At 42.0% G+C, this 18,712-nt stretch overlaps 1 protein-coding gene across 5 annotated transcripts in view; it reads right to left on the bottom strand.

Moving 5' to 3' along the window:
• The window catches only part of LOC116919082 (excitatory amino acid transporter 1), a 28,845-nt gene extending 10,177 nt beyond the window's left edge, over positions 1 to 18,668 (bottom strand). The window contains exons 1-3 of one of the 5 annotated variants that reach the window (XM_045170437.1): positions 18,526 to 18,668; positions 17,962 to 18,345; positions 577 to 684 (exon numbers count right to left, since the gene is read on the bottom strand). In XM_045170437.1, coding sequence (XP_045026372.1) covers positions 577 to 684; positions 17,962 to 18,011 — 158 coding nt within the window. In that variant the 5' untranslated portion in view covers positions 18,012 to 18,345; positions 18,526 to 18,668. Of the gene's footprint in view, positions 1 to 576; positions 685 to 1,811; positions 1,868 to 2,468; positions 2,704 to 17,961; positions 18,346 to 18,525 lie in introns of those variants that run through there. The other 4 variants (XM_045170439.1, XM_045170440.1, XM_045170441.1 and 1 more) reach the window with 4 other exon arrangements.
• Between the last annotated feature and the right edge of the window lie 44 nt (positions 18,669 to 18,712).

The raw sequence follows: 18,712 nt of genomic DNA, 5'->3' as shown, positions 1-18,712 counted from the left end.
TACTGCCTTGGGCACACTTATGTAATGGGCCCTATGGATATAATCTATTCAGCTTCGACCTATACAGCATGTAAGATCAACACACGATCCGTTACGAACATCCGACCATGTTCAACTGTCAATTAACTTTCAAGTGAACAACTGATGAGGCACGCCTAAATTTTTTCTGAATGTGACCAATCATCGCTTTTTTTTCTTTTTCTCTAGTTTAAATTGAACGCGTTTCACGAATCGCCGGTGGGCGAAATAATTATTAACGCAAAAAAAAAAAAAATAAATAAATAACGATAGTTATTTTAATATATATAATTATTTAAAAAAAAGACTTTTATTAACGCCCAACAAGAAAGAAAAGTTTCAATCTTTTCCTTTCAGGCTAAGATTGAAACATTGGCACGTTGCTCGGCTCTGAACCTCATCTGTCGTTCCGGCGCTCATTGGGCCGGAACACGGCAGCGAGGCGACGGGACCTAATCCATCAATTCGACGGCTATCAACAGACCAAGGATATACGGAAACATCACTTAAGCCAAGAAAGGGAAAATGAAAGAAAAAAAGAAAAGAAATGAAACGTACCGGACGTGCTGCACTTGATTTTGCGGCCGATCTGGATTGAAGACGGCGTGCCAGGCTGCGCGGCCTTTGCCCGACGACTCTCCGTGATGGGGAGACTCGGAAGACTGCCTGTTGTTCATTATCCCGACGTTGGGCGTGCGGAAGGGACGCGACACACGTTGAGAAAAGACAAATAGAAGAAACAGAGAGAAAGCAGAGACCCGAAGTTCCCAATGTGTGTAAAGACAACCGGAGAGGCGACAAGATGGTTACCATGGATACCGACGGAGAAAAATAAAATAAAAGAAGACAAGTATACAGATGAGTTTCTCGGCGTTATTTGAATTCAGACCACCGGTTGTCAAGGTGTCGACAAACGGACTCGAAACAAAAGAAAAAAACTCAAAACAACAACAAAACGTTTGGGGCCGTTAATCAAACGAAACTCGTTCAACATTCCAACTGGAATGTTTGATGCTTTCTCCCTGTTTAGATCGAAGAGTAATGGCATCGATGACTTGCGCGTTTTCATCAGCAATCAAATGCAGAGCAACCATATTCGCATTGATTGAGTCGATAAGAGAAGAGCTTCAAGAAACCAACGATACGCCACTTAATCAGCGAGACTCGACGGCTTTCCCAGTGGTTGGAAATAAAACCAAGTTACGAAACTTGGCTATCCCCCCCTTTTTTTTTACTTTATTTTTTTTCAATGAGAAGCCGCATCAAATAAAAAGAAAACCCTTTCTGTTTTTGTGAATGCAGATCTTGCTTTTTGGCCGGCATTCAATTGTTTTGCAGGAAGGCTTTGAAACGTTCCAAAGTCCGTTGTTTCCGTGTAAATCGCTGCCGTTGTTGGTTGCGCTCGTAGAAAATTCTAGTCTCATAATGAAAGAACAGATATGCAAAAAGCCCTTTCCACTATTTTCTCTCTCTCTGAGAATCGGATCGTTTGCATCTGTTTTCGCTGCTGAGCGCAGTATTTTTAGTTGCCCCGGAGCCTCGTTCAAAACGATCGCCGGGAAGCCTCAAAAACAAAAACAACAAAACTATGTCAAACAGGCAGTTAAAAAAGAAAGAAAGAAAAATAAAAAAAAAAAAGCGTGAAACATCGTCGTCCATCAGCCAATGCCCTCTACATTTCTTTGCAGCATAGCAATAAGAAATAGCTAGAAACCGTGAACCTTTCTTTGAAGGTTCGAACTCTGTTAAAACAAATGCAGGCAAATGGACGCCATCACACATCCAACATTTACCGTTTGAGTTTCTGTTTTTCGGGGAAAGTTTTAAATATCATGCATTGCTTTACGTGTTCGGACGATAACTATAAGCGATGATGAAATAGCCAACACTGCACAGAAACTGCGCAACAGCTATCGCTCGCAACACTGACGCATTCAAAGGGGATTCAACAAATGCTGAACTGACAAATGTTTCTGCCAATCTTGTGTCATATTAGCATTTGCCATTGTTCGATTAATGAAACGCACTTAAATATTTATGGGAGGCAACGATATCTTTCGATCCTGAAGCGGGAAATTGCGTCGCTCGTAGAGAAACGAGCGTTGCCATAGAATTTATTGATTCTTTCCTGTCGACTACGTATACGCTCGTGTCGAGGAACGTTCCCATACACAACAAAACCAAATTGAAAAGTGCTTCCCCTACAAGATTGCAATTGAAATTTTGGAGAAAAAACAAAACAAAAAACAACAACAAATATTTAATGAAAAAATTTGTTTTTTTTTTGTTTCACCGACACCCAACTGTTGGATCGTGAGGCTCAACACCGTGCCATTATGGGACAGGTGTTTTTGGTTGTGATGAAAACGCACAAGAAAAACAAAAATAGCGAGCAACAAAAATAAACAGTAAACAAAATGGCGTGAAAAAAACAATTGATTAGACAACACCTGCCTTCGTGACAAAGGGGCGATTCCCGGAGGCAGCACTTGACACAATGACCGTCGCTGTCAAACGGTAACACGACACTTTATTTTTGTTTTGGTCGATTAAATAATAAACGAGATTCCTGGACACAAAACCGGACCACGCGTCGGTCAATCGGAGACTGATGACGGTCAACCGGTTCCAAGGTTGACAGCCAAAAGGGAAAGCGGAGAGCATAGAAGAAAAAAGAGGCTGAGGGGCGTGACGATCGCTTCCAGCATCAAACGACCCGACCACACACTACACATCGTTTACATCTTTGTGCTTAAGTCTCTCTCTCTTTTTACGTCAATCGTTGCCAAAATCCCCAAACTATTGACACATTTTTCAAATAAAATAAAAAGCCAAAAGGATATTGGAAACTTTGTTTATTAAGGAGACGCCAGTCGACCAATGAACGTATTGCCTTTCTGTCGACCATTTATTTCGAGTGTGGATGCACAAAGTAGGAAAACGCTTCAGCGTTTAATGACGTCATGACATGCAGTCCCACCACATTTCGCACACATGAAACATGCCGATGCAGACACAGTTTTACGTCACGTAGAAACAAGCGCTTTAATCCATTTCTCCTCTTTCTTTCTTATTTCCTTTTCTTAAGGAAAAAGAAAATAAATCAAAAGAAGATTGTGCACTCTAGCGGCAGACGTCTTCACCGCGATTCAAAAACTTATTCTCTCTCAACAGAAAAAAAGGCGAATTCAAAAGAGGCAACGTCAAGAGAGCGGGAGATTTCAAACTGCAAATATTAAAGAAAATAAAAATAAAACTTTTCATCCTACGGCATTGTCAATGTTGACTATTTCATCCAGCTGACTAGAGGACCTTCAAATAAATCCATGGCACGATCTATGTGGGACTTCCAAGATGGGCATTCGTTCCTTCGAGCCATTGAACGCCCAGTAGCGTTTTTGATTAGTGGGGCTCATGATAAGAGCAGTGGCTCTACCATCATAAACGCGAGCGTGCAGGAACACCCAAGCCTCGTCTCCTTTTAAATACTATTTACTTATCTGCTTGGGAGAACTAGCGAAGCTCCAAAACGAAAAAAGAAAAAGAAGGGCGAAATGAAAAGAAAAGAAGAGGCTACGAGCTTTCTATACTCCCGACCAGCCCTACGGCGTCATTTTCTAGGCCTCGTCCATTGAAACATTTGCCAACAGTCTATCGATAATTTACGATTTTTTTTTTAAGTAAAGAATTTCTATTATGTTTTTCATTCTTTGATTCTCCGAACATTTTAACGATCAACAAAGAAAAGAACGGCACAAAACTATAGGTCCACGCTTGGCATCGTCAAAGTGGGATTCTTTTGTGACACATCAATCGAGAAAGGAAAAACTGCAAACGCGGTTTGAATCCGCGCACAGATTCCGTCCAACTGATCCACTTTCATTTTTTTAACGACGCGAAACAAAATGCATGGCAACGACATCCATCATCTTTTTTTCTTTCAGGCCCCGATCAATGACGTGAAAACCTGCTAGCGAAGCACATCTTGACGACGATCTGATTATTTTACAATAAATATTTGAAGAAAAAAAAGAGGGAAAGTCTATCGATCGATAATGGCGAATCGCCAGTTGGATTTTGCATCTCCCTTTTTCTTAAAAAAAAAAAAATTAAAAAATCCACACAGACCACCTCCCGATGGTCGGAGTAGCAAAATAAAATAAAAAATCAAGGGGTGAAAGAGAAGAGGATTTCAAACAATAGCCAGGGATTTATTTGGCTTTTGCTCTTTTCCAGTATGATGTAAACTCCTGACCGGACCAACAAGAGAAGTAGTATGTCACGGACCCTGTAAGCCGTAAAGTAAGTCTGTAGGAATCTCAAATCAAATAGCATAAGAAGAGCGGATGCCTTGTTACGGATACGCGTAGCTGATGGGCGTTTACAAGCCAGGATAAATACGAAAGGGCCGAAAAGGACGACCGGGAGCCATCTACTAGCGCAATCCTCATCGCCAAGGATTATTCGAAAACTCAGTTTCGACGGATTTTCATCATGTCAATAAAACCTCGAATCAAGAATGAATTAAGTCATGAAGCGCTTTGTTTGTCAATGTCAAAACAATTGCCATCTCACTAGCCCCGTACGTCAACATCTCGGCATAATCGTCTGCTAACTAGCTGATCCTCTCGGTCATGACGTCGTCTAGTACTTTTCAAACCAGCCCATCGGAAATTAAACACGGAAAATGATGCGAAATAATTAAAAACACGCGATGAAATCAAATTGAATCCATTCACGTTAAACATTTTGATCAACGATCGATCAACAAACATCAAACGGCGTTCACCAACGGCTTGTTTCCAAACGCTTAGCTATGAGGCAGCAAATAGGTAAGCCATTGATTGTACTCCGATTATCATTCGAACATCTGATCGATTCGATTTGGAATTGCAAAAATGTCTACCCATTACAGAACTCCCGAGCCAATGATCCTCGAATCTAGAAAACGAGTTTCACAAGTTGACGAACGTGCCCGTACGGAAGAGGGCGGCAACACCGAGATCCTATCGAAGCCCGTTCATTCGCTAGCTGGTCGACACAACAACTCTTCGAGGATCGCGGCTTGTCTCCGTCATACCGCAGATGCCCCCAACGACAAGCTATATCCAACAGCTTCTCTATGCATTGCAAAACATGTTGGCAAATTGCAGCCTTCGACAGCCTCCAACCCTGTAACCAAACCGCGTCAACCGATCAAAGAGAAAGACTCGGCCAAGAAAGAGACACCTGAATCGACTGCTGCCAATGATAGAGCCGTTCTTCCAAACACTTTAGCAGTTGCAGGAAACACTTTAGCAGTTGCAGGTGGGGTCACACAGGAAAACAAACGCAAGTTTCACTTGGACATGAAAATCAACGGTCAACCGGTAAGCATGATGATCGATTCTGGCTGTCACATTTCGATGATTGGCCAACTCGTTTGGAAGAAACTGGGCCAACCGATTCTGGAGCCGGTACCGACATCAGACACGTGGATAACGGCTACTGGCGCTAAAATAGCCATCACGGGCAAATTCACGAGCAAAGTGAAGTACGCCGGCAAAACATTTGAACTGCCACTTTTCGTGTCCGGACAAGAAAACCCCACCAATTTGCTAGGCAGATCTTGGTTTCCCGCGCTCCATTTGAACTGGAATCAAATCTTCAATTGCAACGCCGTGTCCCGATTTCAACGAGAATCCGACAAGCAACGTCAGCTAGTCCGGCAAATGGCAAACACGTACGCCACGCATCACTATTTCATCGGCGTCAAAGTCGAAGGAATACAAATTGCAATGATGTTGGACACGGGAGCTACGGTATCCGTCATCAGCGAGGCGACGTGGGCCATATTGGGAAAACCTTTGCTGAAACCGTTTGCTATACCAATCCTGGACGCTGCTAAAAAGGTGGTCCCATCAAAAGGTGTGTGCACCGTCAAAGCCGAATACAATGGAAGGGCGGGCGTTCTTCCGCTGATCGTGACCACGGCCAAATGCGAATCCATCCTGGGCACTAATTGGTTCGAAACGATGCAATTCAACTTTAACTCGGTTTTCTTGAACATGTCATTTTACCAAAAAGAACAACAGCCCGTCGGTGAACCGATCTCGCCGAAGGTGTCGATTTAAGTGGGAGGGGGGGAGGGGATAATAATCGCTGAAAAGGGATCGAATGTTGAACTGTCAAAATTTGCATTTTGAGGAGAAAATACAAAAGATTTTGTTCTATATTAGTGTGTTATCTTTAATGTAGTTGTCATTTTCAAATGAGAAATGGTAATAGGCATAAAATGTGATCATCGTGGAGAGATCAGGAGCAGTGGCGCGACGCGATCGGATTACCTAATCACGTCTGAGGAAGAGCCTTTTAATTTTCGGGAAATCGATCATCTTTTCTCTGATAATAGCTTAAAAATGCATTTCAACCGAAATTCTATAGCGACTGAATGCTGGCTGATAAAAGCGTACTTTTAATCCTCGGGGATGAGATCCCCCTCCCCAAAAGAAATCAAGTAGCGGAGTTTCGATTTCGGCGCACAACTTTTGAAGAATTGCAGAAGGTTGCCGTTGTTAGACTCTCGAGTCACGTGACTTTTTAATATATTTTTTTTAAAAGTTTCATCACATTGCTATACAACTTGAATTGATGTAAATACAGAATGATGGGAGAGCGATCACTCGATCTGCATACAATCAAAGTTGGATGGCAATTTTTTTACAAGCGAAATGAAGAAAATATAAACGGACAATTTGTGAGATAGATCAAAGTAGACGGACTCGTAATACACACAGTGTAACCTAGACAATCAATCTTGTTAATAACATTGCTGCTCAGCAACTAGCTTCTAATTTCCTGTCGTGTAGTCCCCCCGCCCAGTCTCTTATTGGACATTTAGTCAAACCAAACAGAGGAAAATGAAGAAAATGACTATACGGCGTATATCAATCAATGATTTTTCTTAAAAATCTCAAATGACTTGTCTTCTTTTCTGTCATCTCGTCGCAAGACGAAAAAGAAAATGGCTCAAAAGACACTGCACAAACAGAAAAGAGATTCAACAGAAACGTGAATCGTTTTCATATGGAGAGTCGTCGTTCATCTCCGTTGAAAACTCATCCATCCTTCCTTCCACACACACACACACACACACCATATACTGTTTATTATATACATATATACGGTATATATTATACAGTATAGATAAACAGACGAAAAGATGATAAAGACGTCGAGGAAATAAGGAAGAATAAACAGATAAAAGTCGGCGCTTGCTTGGCTGATTTCCGCAACAACAAACTCTCCCCCCTACTCGTCTTTCGCGTTTCAATCTTTCTTTCTTTATTTCTGAAAGAATTCCACAAACGTGGAGAAGAAAAGACGAAGGCGTCAACTTTTCCTTTTGTCAACACAACAGTCGAACAAAACAAACTTTCGAGGCAATCGTCCACCATTTTGAATGACACCGAACGCGGCAACGTCACGTCTTAATGTAACCAAAAGCCAGACGATACGCGCAATCGTATTAAGATAAAGACAATCGAAGAAAAAGTTGATTAAACTTTGTCTATCCCCTACCCCAAGCTCAAAAGCGATCAACGTCCATTTCAGTCTCAAAGATGTGGCGTTGACAAGGCGACGCTGCTCGTCTTGCATACACTCAACAGTCACCGCTATTCATGAGAGAGTAATCACGAAGAACATTAAGGGGAGCAGACTTGATCATCTCATTAAAAGATATATTTCCTGTCTTGTGAACAGAGCTGTCCCTCAATCTCTCCGCGACTGCCAACCGATATTACATCCGGATGAAACACCGCGCGCTCCAAGTCCAATCAAGCCCTTGCCTTTTGTATATTGCTCCATCCGCATCACAATGGCGGCCCACGCCCCTTTCTTTCCCTCCGTTCCGCACCATCACCCACCTCCCTCCAGGATGTTTATGTATAGAAGAAAGACCATTTTTTGATGGGCACAAATCGTGAAAAGAAGAAAGAATCAACAAAAGACGAAAGAGTATTAATAACTCTCGTCTATACGGTTATTGAGATTTCTTAGACAAACGAATGAGACGCCCCTTGCCACGGTGATAACGAGATTCCTCCACCATTGAAGAAATAATAATGGATAATTGAGGTAAAATGTCGTTAAAAAGCACCTGACGACACTTGCCTTGACGTGGAACTCTTATTTATTGAGACAAACCAGCAGCAGCTGGCCATGTTACAATCAGCTGACTTGGTCTTTTCCATTCTTTTCACCTCGGACGGCCCCATCATATCCTCTTTTTCTTTTCTGATCCGCAACGACAAAAAAATGGCCATCTAGACAAAATAAAAAATCGGGGGAATGGCAAACGGAAGGGGAAAAAAAAAGGGGAACATAAAGAGACTCGCCAAGTTATTGGTGAACAAAAGAAAAAGGAACAAAAGAGCTTGGCTTTTTCCCTGTATGCACATATGTAGAGGAAAAGGAACCTGATGGCCTTGACAGGTTCTCTTTGGTCTCTAACGAGCTTTCTGCTCCCGCCGTTCCCTTAGCCGCTTGTTTGTCCTTTTTTTTTTTTTCTTGCACAGCTTTGTAAACGTGCACAATGTCTTGGCGTGTACCTCGTTTTTATTTCTTTCGTGAGCACGATGAAAAAGAAAAAAGAGCTCCTATAACCGCGCAGTACCAAAAAGATTGACATGATTTACATCCATCCCAATTTAAAAAGGTAGCATATATCGCAACCCGATTAACTTGCGTAGAGTTTCACACACAATTTCAAGCGGATGCGGCGCACGGGGAAGAAAAGAAGAGCATCTCATTTTCTGCTAGCGTTCACCTGAGTGATTACAATCAACGCAAATTGCTTCGTACATCGCAGCGCTAAGCAACGCAAATCATATACATTCGCCTCTCTTTATTTTCTTCCAAGTCATCCTACGTTGTTACCATGACCGCAATCATAAACATATTGCTTTGATAGATGTTAACCTGTTTCGACGTTGCCATGACAATCCTACTTTACTACAAGCCTTTCTTCTCGTCCCTTGGCTACGATCCTCTTTTGAATGTTAGACAAATAGACGAACATATTGCGGACAGGTCAAACAGCCAACCCAAAGTCTTTGGGATCGCAATGATTGAGACGATTTTTTTTGTTGGTGAGGGCTTGAATTGCTGCCTACGTACAAATATCCGTGTCAACAGAGACGATGGGACGTGCGAGCCCATACGTAAATACATTAGAGATTCGATTCACACACACACATGGATCGCAAAGGGGGGAGACAGCGTCATCGATCTTGCGTCTTCAATAATATTTCCCCCCCAGGTCAGCAAAGACTAACTTGTCCATCCATCTTTTTTTGCTTTTGTTCTTCCCATTATTGGCCATCGACGTTCCCCCTCCCCCAGAAAACTGACGACAACGCAGGCGCTGATTGTCTTCCCGAAAGATGGGAAAACGATACCATCAGGTCAAGAAATCATATCTATGGTAATACTTGGGTTTGCGCTTGCCAAAGTGTGACAATGACCGATGACACTGTCGACGACGTGACCAAAACAACAAAAGCAGCACACGCAATAAAAAAAGAATATAACAAGCTAAGATGACGACAAATGAACGATGTGTGTGACGCCTACAGCCATAACGAAGCTAATAAGATTTAACAAAGACTTGAAATCGTTTTTTTTTTTTTTTAACCCGCAAAACGTCATCAAGGACTGACGCAATCAAACGGAGGACGATCGAGATATCGGGATTTATCTTGAAAGCAAAATACAATGTGGCGAAATGAATCAAATAGCAGCCAACATTGAAATTGAGTTTGGTGGGGGGAAAAAAAAGGCAAGGAGTAAATAGTCCAGACAGTGTGCGCAGAATTATAAATACAGTTAGACGTGGTGAATCCCGGTGGATTTGAACGCTTCTCTATTCCGTACATCTCATAAGCCAAAGTAGCGTTTTCTTTTGGCGGCACGCATCTGATAAGACGTCGGTTGCGTGATGATGGCCGTGGCTCATTGCCGAAATGAAAAGGAAAACACCAGAAACGGTATATTGAGTTTGATTTCAATAGTTTTCCCTCTGATGTCTCCACACACACACATTCTATCTCGACGTATTTATTCTATCTTTTTTTTTCCATTCTTCATCCCCCCCCCCCACTACCGTCTCTCTTGCTCTCTGCCGTTCAATAAAAACTGGCTTATTTCGCACGATTTCCACATTTACATAAGACTATATATGTGAGCATTTGCTTGTTCCCTCAGCCTATATATATTGCTTTTCTTCTTCACTTTTCCATTTCTTTTTTTTTTTTCTTTCTTTCTCTCCATTCCACCCTGGATTTATCTACTGATACGTCAACTAGCTCCAGTAGTTTTATTCACTTAGTTGCACTCCACTCTCGTTCTATATTTGCAAACGTAAAAGAAAAACCCGCAAAGAAGGCTAAACAACACGTACGGTACACAAGCAGAGTTTGAAACAATTCAACAAGCAAAATCTTAGATAAATCACCGATCAATTAAGCTCCGGTGAACGAGTGGTGATTATTGCGTAGATATAGTGTTACTCGCTATCGCCCCGATCAAATAGCAAACGTCCAATACGCTGTAATGGATATGACACACCCACTGGCAACGTATTGACTAAAGAATATTATGGGCAGTGATCTTGGTTTTAAAAAGGAAAAATGAAAACAAAGAAGTGGAACATGAATAATGGCGTATGGCTTGTATAAAGAAATGCGGGGGGGAAATAAAAAAGAGGAAAAGTATGGGCAAGTGAACCGTAGCAAAGACTCGGGGGCATCCAATTTCATACGCGAGTATCTATCGTAATAGAAGGCGAGCCAGGCGTATCGTAATCCTTCACGTGTGCAGTAATAATAACGAAGACGCTGTTTGCTACAAAAGGTCTCGAATGGACGTTGCTGCAAGAAAAGACGCCAATATGAAAGAAGACTCGAGAGGTGGGAGGGGGGCTAGGTTGGCAAAGCAAAAGCATCGAGGCTGAATAAAGCATCACATACCGAATAAGACGGCAACAACAACAAAAAATATTTCGCCCCATTTGTAAACGCGTGCGTGGCTCACGACGTTTTTCTTTTCCACCAGGTTTTTTTTACTTTGTTTACTTCGCCCCATCTTGGACAAAGCCAAAATGAAAAAAAAAACGTCTTATATCCTACGTTGTTGAAAAAGTTTTCTACACAACAAAAATCCCAATTCCCCCCCCCCATGCTTCATCGCGGTAATCTCCACCCTTCTACGGGTCTAATAATCTCGAGGGGAGCAAGAAAATCGTAGCTCACGATAAGGACGGCTACTAATAAGCGAACAAAGTCGGGCTACGACGTGCCAATCAATGTGAACACTAACAATACACACCTACACGAAAGACATAGCAAAAATGAATTCAAGCCTTTCAACAAAACAAATCACGTCGACAACTGTTTTCAAATATTCGGCCCTATAGCTGTCGTGCATCTCGCGCAAGCAAAATGGAAATACGATCAGTTGATCATCGTAAAAGAGAAGCTTTGCTTTTAGGCTTGTTTAGTGTTCTCTACGAGACAGACGCCTCGGTTATTGACGAGGACGCAAGCGATGTCCACAGTTTGCGAGACTGTTTTGGGGGCGGGAGAAAGAATCACCAAGGAGACACAGAGTCTACGGTGAAAGACAACTATACAGAAAGCTTTTATCAAGGCATAAGCTCAACTATACCACCAAGATTCGTACGAGCAGAACGGCAATAGCAATTGAAGAGGATTCCGCTAGAAACTCTGACGACCGTATTTAGGCCTCCACTCTGATGCCTTTATCAACACTCAACAGCACGGTAAGAGGCTCTCGCTTAACAGAGACATTCCCCACCAAAAAGGAGGAAAAATGTTTCCCTATACGAATTTTTTTCGAAATCAGCAAGGACTGCGCAAAGCAAAAGAAGTGAGTAAAGGGAAGAGTACGTCATATAAGAAGCGAAATAAAGTATGATTATCCATGTTGGTAAAGCTGTCCGTTGTTATGGGCCTCTTTCGCTATTTGCTTTTTTTTTTCGGTGCCCATCGTCGGCGTCGTTCCATCTTTCTGTCCAGTTCAATAAGGAACAATCAAAAACCCAAACTCCATGACGTTTGCTAGCCGCTTGACCGACCAGCTCAAACCTCTTCATCTTTTCTCTAGGGCTATACTCACATCCTCGATGGAACCCAGAAATTCTAATCTAAAAATTCAATTTTTTTTTTAGGGCTAATGCCAAATGATTTAGAAAGCATGGCAGGGATGAGCATCGTCGTTCCATGTGATGATGAAAATGAGCCAGAACCTTCCAACGATTTAAAAGAAGCATCGCCTTACTATTATGTGTCTACGTATGAATGGGAAAATAAGAAAACGAGTTCATATCAGATTGACGTGTGGTAAAAGTGGATGATTTTTTTCCCCCCATTGAAACGAAAAGCAGCAAAAATAGAAAAATCGATCGTTAATCGAACTAGATACAGTTATATGGGTGAAATGTATAAAGGACCAATAGGAAAAACGACCATCAGCCATTTTTCGTTGAATCAAACTGTCGCCTCTTTTCAATCGTTGAAAACCGTGTCTCTTTTTAAGCTCGCAGTTCAAGTTTGAAGGAAATCGAAAAAAAGAAAAAGAACCCTAACATCAAGCCAGAGGCTGATGGAGTGGTGTACACTGTACACTAAGGTCCAGACAGTTTTTCCCAGCCTTGTTTCTGACGATAAAAGCTGAGACGAGTTTCTCTTGCTAAATCAGGCTGAAGAAACAAGAAAGAGTCTGCATAAAAGATGCATCACGCAGCAAACAAAACGCGCTAGGGAAAAAAAAAAAAAAAAGTCTTATATCTACGAGTATGCTAGACTGGACATCGATCTGATCTGACCAAAAGAGAGAGAGACTCAATACACACGTTTAGGCTAAAGCAGCCAGCCAACCAAAAGAAGAGTATAAGTATATGTATGGTACACTCGGAGCAGAGAGGGTAAAAAAGAGAAGATTCTCGTAATACAATTTTTTTTTCTTCTTCTTCTTCAAATAAAATACAATAGAATCAAACTAAGGATAATATAGTCCAAACATTGTCGATAAACGAATCCAAAGATTAGAATAGACAAATATCTTTAGTCCATCGAATACGATCGACAGCGAGGAATAATATAAGAGGGTTATACTCATATTTTTCGACTGATTCTTTCTTTTTCTAGATGCCTAGCTGACTGTTTGCGTGCACATGATTCCGCACTTATACGATTTCCATCCACAGAGATCACGGCTATAGATCAAGACGAACTAAAGAAATTTCAATAAATTCGAAGAGATTCTTTTTAAACTATGTAAAAATGTCTTGTACAAAAATAAAAATGGAAAATAATTCAATCGACAAAGGGATAGCTTGCTTCCCGTATTGCCAAGAAACAGCGGACAAGTTGAAATCCAATCAAGATCGAAACAGTTTCGTCAAAGCTGCAGGCCATGACCCACAAGATCCAACACACACAGGACTATCCTTCTAGAAATTTCAGCAGAAAAGAAAGGCATTTGCGCAAAAACATAATACGTAATCGTCTTTCATCAGCCGGAGCACTAGAGGATGAAAAAGGATCGATATATTCGAAAAATTGGACCATAGGATTTTCGACATAGTAACCCCCCCCCCCTCCGCGCCCAAGGGATAATAGAATTAACTCTCAATCAAAGTCCAAGGATAAGATACCAACAAAAAAAATGTTGCTAGTAACAGAGGTTCAGTTACTACTATTCTAATCTCTCTCGGGCTATTAAGGATTGAAAGATGAGTACAGGCCTTTAAGAGAGGCTACAAGCCCATGGTGGTTCTCCACCATGGATCGAGATTGCCAATCCCAATGGACTGCATCAATGAGGACGGATCCGAAAGTCCTAGGTCGGATTTTCAAGCTTTTAACAAGAAGAGGAGACACGTCTTTAAATAGAAGGTAAAATCATTAAAATGAACGGTGGGACGAACCGCCAAATTCAACAGTTCAGTGGTGAGGGAAAGCTAATTTTGCATAAATGCTTTTCGGTTGGAGGCGATGCGAAATTTACGGACGCAACAGGGAGGTTTGAATTCAGTTCGTGATTGCTTTTCGTCATATCCTGTCGCACCTGTACGTAACGAGCAAATGGGTGGCACTTGAAAACTTGTCTGCCAAACGCACAAAATGGCGACATTGAACAAAATTAGTTCCTTTTATGCAGAATCAAGAGTCGGTGCACATCGACCCAGTTGGAGTTGCAGCGATTCACGCGCAACACAAAACGATGGCGTTGCCGTGATAGACACGCAGAAAGAAAAGCATAGTCATTCATCCCAGCTCTTGTTATCATCGCTAGAAAAGTGCTGTTTCAACGTAAAAGCGCGTTAATAGAATAAAAGTTGGAGAGCTTTTGCTACTCTTAAAGAAAGAAAAAAAGAAGCACAAGACACTTTTGGAGGGTGAGCAGCTGATGATGAGAGTTTCTTCAAGAGTCTCTTCTCTAGAAAAATTCTATGAAATCGAAGCCGTTGCATCAAAGTGGGTTCCTGCGACGAGCAAAGGATATTTGGCGACACGTTTCTGAACTCGCTTCCTCATACAACAAAAGGCATAACCATCCGAATTTAATCACAATATCATTTCCTGTTTCCTATGTGAACACAATCGCGTTCAGTATATTTCTGCAATTCAACGAAGAATTTCAATTCAATTGAAATGGGAGGGGGGAAAAGAACGGCTACTACGATGGATATGAAGCAAACACGATTTCCCTTTTTTCTTGTTCCTCGTCAATCCCTAGTGCCAACAAAGACGATATACACTATCTCTCTAGGCACTTGAAAAGGTGAGCAAACGTCGTGAATCCTCCTTCCTCCCCCCCCCATCTCCGCTCTTTTATTTCTTCCGAGCAATCAAACTTAAGCTTAGTCTTTCTTCTTTTTTAAATTTTCTAAACCAAATCAATAGATTCATGGACAAATAGGTATTTTTTTTTAAATTATTATTTAAAAAAAAATCTATTTACAACAGAATCGCAAGTTTAAAGCTTTCGGTCGTTGAATTAAATAGCTGCACCGGAATTTGAAAGCATTAATCATAACAAAAACTCGATGAACGATCCCCGCTTCGTTTACCCAAACCAGTCATCTCCGCCTGTCTTATTTGCATCAGCACTATATCTATCATACGGGGGAGTGGGGTGGGACACAACGCTGGACTTTGAAGCTATTTATCATCCATCTGGCTTAGAAATTTCTGCTTCACCCCCCCCCCCCTTCGCCATTAGACAACGCTTTCTGGAGAGTACAGGAAAATCACGCGTGACATTTGCATACGCTCTAGTCCCCCGAGACATTTCATTTATTAACGGACGGTGTAAGACAGCTGTTGGATAGAAAGCGATGCAGACAAGCCGGGTTTGAGAGTTGTAACCGTTGAAAAGACCCCAATGAATTCTGACAACACATATGTCTCGTCTTTTGTTTCACAAGCGGTTCACACCCGGGGTTTGACAATAGACCACGACATCACAAAACGTCAGACGCACACACACACACACGCTTTTACCCCGTTCAAATGATTCCCTCCTTTCTTTCAAAAGACGTCCACAAATGCACGGTTACAAGCGTTTGCAGCCACTAAAAACAGAAGCAAAATGCTCCCGTGCGGAAAAAAAAAAATCGCTACAACTTGCAATCTGGGAACCAAACCCACATCCACATATATATATCGACTTGAAATGCTTAGGTTTTAACGTTTCACGCAGTCACGACCCATTCTCTCTGTACGCGTCAGCCCAAGCTTAAATAGTTGGCCGACGCCGTCAGAATATAGACGCCCTGTTCCTTGTGTTTAACAGCGCCCCCCTTTTTTTAATACAACGGTTTTATCAGGGACAGCATGGTCGATTGAACTTGGCTTCTTTGGGTCTTTAAGCGCAGTCACTAAAACACGAGAGACTATCATCGGAAAGAGACAAACGCATAAATACAGGCAGTTACTCGGACGCATCTACGGGATTGATAGACACGTTCCCCCATTGGAGCGCTTGCGACGCTATCAAAAAAGACTTTTCAAATGAATAACGCAAAAAGCAGAGCAATAGAAGAAAAAAAACAGGAAATGAAATTAAAAGAAATGATGAAAACATTTCAATCAAGGAAAAGAATGCGCAATGATTGACAATATCAAATACTCCCTTTAGAATAAAAAAGAATTGGCGACGGGCAAATTCGTGAAAAACGGAGCGATATTGCATAACAAGAGCGTTACGTGATTGTCGGAATGTAGTCGTTCGAGTCTTCCGTTCAAGGGAACGTTGGGGTGGTTTGTACGTCAAATGTCATTGATTCAAATTAGATTGACGAAGGGGAGCACTTCAATTGTTCCGCATACGGAATCGCAATCCTCTGGAAAAAGGGGGGGAGGCATCTTTTTCTTTGTGCATATCTGAGGAATCCGTGACGATATTGAATCACACGAAAACGAAGGAGGAACATTACGATTCTTAATGTCACCTTCCTGCGTTTCGTCTCATCATCGTCACGCAAGCTGCGTGACGATTTGCAGCGGCCATCAACAGCAACGTCCGTCAGGCGAACGTAATCGCGTCAACCGTATTGTCGATCAACTTTGGGGAACTGCGGGCCCGATGCCAAAAACGAAGAAAGAGCTATTTTCTCTTTTCTTCGTTTATCAAGAAGAAGAAAAAAAAAATGTATGCGGTATAGTGACAAGCTGCCATAGCAAAAGCGATGATGACAACAATGTGATGACCCGAAAAATAAATTAAATAAATAAAACAGGAAAAATGGAGGACTTGACGAAATGCCCCGTGGGTATTTTTACGTTGCCATGCCACGTAACATGCATAGCATATGTTGTAAAAGCCTACGATTGGTCATCGAGGTCGACCTGTGCCAACGGGACCGCAAATGACTGGATCAGGCCGATAAGGTCAGCTAATGTTACTACTGTCTTGACAGGAATCCATGTTTATTCCTATCTTGATTACAAGAAATTCCCAAACGAAGTGAACAACACGCACGTGGAGCCAAAACAAAAGCCGATGGAAATGAAATCAAACACCTAACAGACAAGCGAGAGAAAAAAAAATGGGGTGGGGGGCGAAAAGAGAAACAGCTACTGATTTGATGTTCGCCAGAGCGCATCAAATGGTATATAGCAGAGAGTGATAGCACTGCCATACAGAGTCAGGGATGCATACGACAAAATCGAATGATGGATGCTGATCCAATCGCGATTTGAAGACGATACACAGCACTATATAACAGAGAGTTTAAGAGTATACCGTTCGACTGCTAAGAGGAAATGAAGTCGGATTTCGTTGACGATATTATTTCCACATTTTTATTTTTGAAGGGGCAAAAGTTTCTCAATTATCTCGAAACGTTCAGGTTGCCTGGCTCGTTCTCGGCGGTTGAAGGGGATGATAAGGCAGCTTATACAACTCAACAAAATGAATCAGCAAAACGGAAAGAATGTGTTCTGTTCGTCTATGGGAAATGGCCGCGTCATGACGACGCCCGCAATCAAGAATCTTCGTAAAAACGCATAACCATAATAGATTCTCAGTTTGAACGAGTGGCCTATTCTTCAATCTCTGACGCAAATCAGAAACAAAACGCATCAATCCCGAAATAAGGTGAGAGATAGCCAACTGTGATGTTAAATGATGGACATCGCTTTTCCCTTTGTAGACGCGCATTTAGTCGGCCTTCAACACGTCCATCACGAGATTTAACGCACCCAGTCATCCGAAAAAGCGAAACAATTATAAACGCGGAAAACGGAACATCGCTCAAGCGTCCCTCAACTCGCGTTGCATAATTCTTAACTGAGTGTAAAAACACCGCAACAATCGAACGAAAAACAACTTAAAATATAATATATATATAATACATAAATGTTTGGGACTTACAGCAAGCGATCGCCAGGTCCAGGATGTGCCGGAGATTCTGACCCTTCCATCGTACAATCAGATTGCACAAGTGACGTTTCGACTTCGGCGTTGCAGCGGCGACTCGATGAAAATCACGAAAAGTCAAAGCGTTCTTTCCAAGTTTATGATACTTCTTTTCCCTTTGGGCAAGGAGAAAAGAGAGACGATGTGTAGAGAAGACTTTAGAAGAGGGAGCCTTCCAAAGGGAAGAGACGACGTACGAGCTGACACAACTGCACGACGCAACAACTGCTGGTATAGCTAGCGAGCGCTAGGTTGCTAGTGAACGAAGCAGCTCTTTCAGCCGGATGCAAATGAGTCCCATTCCTGGCTGGCCCTCCGCCCTTTTTCAAGATTGATCACCTGCATTTGAAGAGAGTGGTATTTAGTCAAGAAATGGGTAAAAAAAAATATATATATATATACAATATAAAAAAAAAAGAAAAAAAAAAAGAAAGAGAGAAAAGCAACGGAATTGTTTTCTTTTTTAAATGGTCTCTCTCTCTTTTTATATCTATCAAAAAGATCTGGATGGAGCGCGACCTTGAACGTCCGAGATGCTGGATGACTATTGGGCGGATGACCTTCTGAGCGTGTGATGGACTCGCTGAGACTTTAGCGATGGTTCAGCGTCTTTAGAGGACCTCTGCTGTCTAGTAAGGGAATGTTGAGACTGAGAACTTCACTGGCGGTTGGCTCTGGCAATTGGTCCCTCCTCTTTCATCCTTCC

The sequence above is a fragment of the Daphnia magna genome, linkage group LG3 (genome assembly GCF_020631705.1).
Source record: "Daphnia magna isolate NIES linkage group LG3, ASM2063170v1.1, whole genome shotgun sequence".
Taxonomy (NCBI): domain Eukaryota; kingdom Metazoa; phylum Arthropoda; class Branchiopoda; order Diplostraca; family Daphniidae; genus Daphnia; species Daphnia magna.
Note: the sequence above shows the minus strand (reverse complement) of the source record. Positions and strands in the feature narration are given on the sequence as shown.